Here is a 3,680-nt window from a genome sequence, read left to right as displayed (position 1 = left end):
GCGGGCTACGTCCACTTCAGCGCCACGGGGAAGCTGCTGCTGTCCGTCGGGGTGGAGCCCGAACACGTCGTCAGCGTGTGGAGGTGGCAGGAAGGTGAGGTCGGCGCGAAACCGCCGCCGACCACTTGTCGCTCGCTCGCTCGCACGCACGCGTCTTTTGACGGCAGGCGCCAGGATCGCCAGCAAAGGGGGCCACCCGGAGCGGATCTTCGCGGTGGAGTTCCGGCCCGACTCGGACAGCCAGTTCGTGTCGGTGGGCGTCAAACACGTCAGGTTCTGGACTTTGGCGGGCGGCTCGCTCTTGTACAAGAAAGGCGCGCTGGGCGCGGCGGAGGACGGCCGCGTGCAGACCATGCTGGCCGTGGCCTTCGGAGCCGTAAGTGTGGAGTCGCCCTCTCGTCTCCGGCCCGCGCGACTTTGCCAAAAGGGCAGATTCCGCGCGGCTCCAAATTCGGAGCAAAGTAGCGCTTGACTGCCCTCCGGTGGCAGGTTAAGGCCATTGCAAATGCGTTTTTGGTCGGCTCCCCGATTTTGTCGGCCGCCGGCTCCCTCGGCGGCCTCTCTCTGTGCGCTCGTGTAGAACAACCTGACCTTCACCGGCGCCATCAACGGAGACGTGTACGTGTGGAGGGAGCACTTCCTGGGGCGGGTGGTGGCCAAGGCGCACAGCGGGCCCGTCTTCGCCATGTACACCACGCTGCGGGACGGCCTCATCGTCACGGGTGGAAAAGAGCGTCCGTGAGTATGCCGCCCGCCCGCCCGCTCGCCCGCCCGCCCCTTGCCCGAGCGGCTTTTGCGGCCGACAGGACCAAGGAGGGCGGCGCCGTCAAACTTTGGGACCAGGAGATGAAGCGATGCCGAGCCTTTCAGCTGGAGACCGGTCAAGCGGTGGAGAACGTCCGATCCGTCTGCAGGGGGAAGGTAGGGGTCGCCGTCCCCATCGCGCCGCTGACGCCAAAGCGCGGGCTAACGCCAGACCCTGTCGGACCGTGCCGGCCGGCCCAGGGCAAGATCCTGGTGGGAACCAAAGATGGCGAAATCATCGACCTCGGGACGCTCGCCCCCGAAAGAGCGCCGAGGCCGACTCTGTTCCGGGTCTCCTAGAAACTCCTGAACAAGGTGACCCTGGGCCATCCCGCCAAGTGCACGTCGTACAGCCCCAACGGCGAGATGGTTTCCATCGGCATGGAGAACGGGGAGTTCATCGTCCTGCTGGTCAACTCGCTCAGCGTCTGGGGGAAGAAGCGAGACCGCAGCGTCGCCATCCAGGACGTACGGTACGACCGAGCCGCTTCTCCTCGCGTGTCGAAGTGGCTCGGGCATCCGATCCGGATGCCTCCCGGGCAACGTCTCGCCGTTCGGAGGAGCCGGAATGCGCCGGAGAGACGACTATGTCTCCCGGCCGGCCCGGGAACGCCTCGGGATCCGGCCGGAAGAAGCGGCTGGGGAGGGACAAGTCCGTCCGGGCTCGCCCCGCCAAAGCTATGGCTGTACCCCGCCGCCCCGCCCCGGATAATGGCTGGAAAATGAATGGATGGATGAATTCTGAGCGCGTATGGTGTGAAGAAAGCGTCGACGTTGCGGATTGTCGTTGCCGTCCGGGTTTTTGCACGAAAAGGCGCACAATGTCCAATGCGTCAAGAATGAGCGAGGTGCGGTGCGCTAGTTTCAGCCCAGACAACCGTTTCCTGGCGGTGGGGTGCGCGGAGAGCGCCGTGGACTTCTACGACCTTTCCTTGGGCTCCTCCCTCAACCGCATCGGCTACTGCAAGGACATCCCGGGCCGCGTCATCCAGATGGACTTCTCGGCCGACGGCAAGCACATCCAGGTCGGAGCCCGCCCCGCCGCCTGCCGTCTCTCTCTCTCGCACTGTTGGGCCGAGCGCAATCGCTTCCCACCCGCAGGTGTCCACCAGCACCTACGCCCGGCAGGTGCACGAGGTTCCTTCGGGCAAGATGCTCACCGAAGCGGCCCTGGTGGAGAGGATCACTTGGGCCACGTGGACGAGGTGAGGGCGGACGGCCGGACGGCTTTTCGGCCTCGCCGGGGGGGGGACGATTTGGATTCCTGGCCCGCCCTCCGCGCGACGGCCCGAAAAATGGCCTTTTGTCAAATGGAACACAATCTCTTCGATTCGGAAGCAAAAGAAGTGCGCTCCATGTTCAGTTGAAAGCGTCGGAATGTGGCGTCTTGTCACCCAGCCGGCGCCGGGCGTTTCTTCGGACCGACGTCCTGTTGTCTTTGGGGCTCATAACCGAGTAGTCAGCAAACGGCGGCCTAAGCCTGCCGCGACGGCGCCGAAAAATCCCTTTGTCTTCCGCCTCCCTCCTCCGGGTCAGGATGCGCGTAACTGCTCGTCCCTCCCCTTTCTTACTCGGCCGCAAAGGAGAAAAGAAAAAGCGGCCGGCGCCTCGTCGTGACTTTTGATGCTATTTGGTCGCTCCGACGCCATCTCCTGACCGTCCGTCGGGGAAAAAAAACGTGGGCAGATTTTGTGGCAAACGTTGAATGTGGCAAATGTGGTCACGCAGCATCCTGGGCGACGAGGTCCTGGGCATCTGGCCCCGCAACGCCGACAAGGCCGACGTCAACTGCGCCTGCGTGTCACGCGCCGGCCTCAACTTGGTGACCGGCGATGACTTGGGCCTCATCAAGCTCTTCGACTTCCCGTGCTCGGAGAAATTTGTACGGAACGACGCCAACGCGGGCGGGGGCACCGCCCGGGGCTAAGCGCCTCGCTTGTCTTTTGCAGGCCAAACACAAGCGCTACTCGGGACACTCGGCTCACGTGACCAACGCCCGCTTCGCTTGCGACGACAAGTTTGTCATCAGCGCCGGCGGCAGCGACCGCAGGTGACGAACGTGCCCGCCGATCCAAAAGTGGCTCGTTTTCTTAAAAGACAGACACGTTTGCCCACTTCGAACTTGGGCCCGTCGTCTTTTTTCCGCTCGTTTTCATGGGCTGAGCGGAGTACCCCACCCTCGCCAGGGGGGCTTTGCGTCCATTCGAAGGCAACGCACGGCGTCAAGCAACGTGCTTGGCGTTGTGCGTTGGCCAACACGGGGCCCAGGTGAGCCCAACTCACTTTCTCGCCCCGCCCCCCCCCCGGTTTTGTTTGACGAAACTCGAGTTCTGATGGGAAAGCCTCCAAATTGACCGACGGCTTCCATCGTGGCGCCTCTCGAAAGCGAGTCACTTTTGACGTTGCTCCCCGAAAAGGCCAAGAAGAAACGACGGGACCGACGCGTTGACGCCGGCGTGTTTTCTCCTTGCAGTTTGTTTGTGTGGAAATGTCAGTAGCCGGCGGCGTCCTGCGGCGGCCCGCGCGAGGTCGGGCCTTTGCGCTCGCAGCGGCAGCGAGCGGCGCCACAAATGGAGAAGCTCGCCGTCCGTCCCTTTTGTCAACTGTCGCCAAACGGCCCCCCCCCCCCCCCCCCCCCCCCCCCCCACCCCAATCAAGTTTCTTTTTGTTTTGGAGCTCGGACGCTCGATGGAGGGAGATCCTAGCGACGAGAGCCTCTACTTTGAACGGAGAACACAAGCGCGGAGACCGCGTCCACGCGCTGCCGGGAGTCGCCATTTGTGTCAAGTTGCCATCTTTGCCGGCCGTGTTTCTCCCCGAAAGCTTGGCCTCCCAACTTTTTGCAAATTGGAAACGGACGGCTTTTCTGGCGCCGG

At 63.5% G+C, this 3,680-nt stretch overlaps 1 protein-coding gene across 1 annotated transcript in view; it reads left to right on the top strand.

The window, feature by feature from the left end:
* LOC109518139 (echinoderm microtubule-associated protein-like 6) overlaps nucleotides 1–3,441 on the top strand; it is a 31,810-nt gene extending 28,369 nt beyond the window's left edge. The window contains 10 exon segments of the mRNA XM_019873812.1: nucleotides 3–94; nucleotides 168–376; nucleotides 581–738; nucleotides 807–921; nucleotides 1,006–1,277; nucleotides 1,667–1,829; nucleotides 1,906–2,009; nucleotides 2,533–2,686; nucleotides 2,754–2,854; nucleotides 3,278–3,441. Coding sequence (XP_019729371.1) covers nucleotides 3–94; nucleotides 168–376; nucleotides 581–738; nucleotides 807–921; nucleotides 1,006–1,277; nucleotides 1,667–1,829; nucleotides 1,906–2,009; nucleotides 2,533–2,686; nucleotides 2,754–2,854; nucleotides 3,278–3,302 — 1,393 coding nt within the window. The 3' untranslated portion in view covers nucleotides 3,303–3,441.
* Nucleotides 3,442–3,680: the final 239 nt, after the last annotated feature.

This window comes from Hippocampus comes, unplaced genomic scaffold (genome assembly GCF_001891065.2).
Source record: "Hippocampus comes isolate QL1 unplaced genomic scaffold, H_comes_QL1_v1.1 scaffold403, whole genome shotgun sequence".
NCBI classification, from domain to species: Eukaryota; Metazoa; Chordata; class Actinopteri; order Syngnathiformes; family Syngnathidae; genus Hippocampus; species Hippocampus comes.
This window is presented reverse-complemented; position numbering and strand designations above follow the sequence as displayed.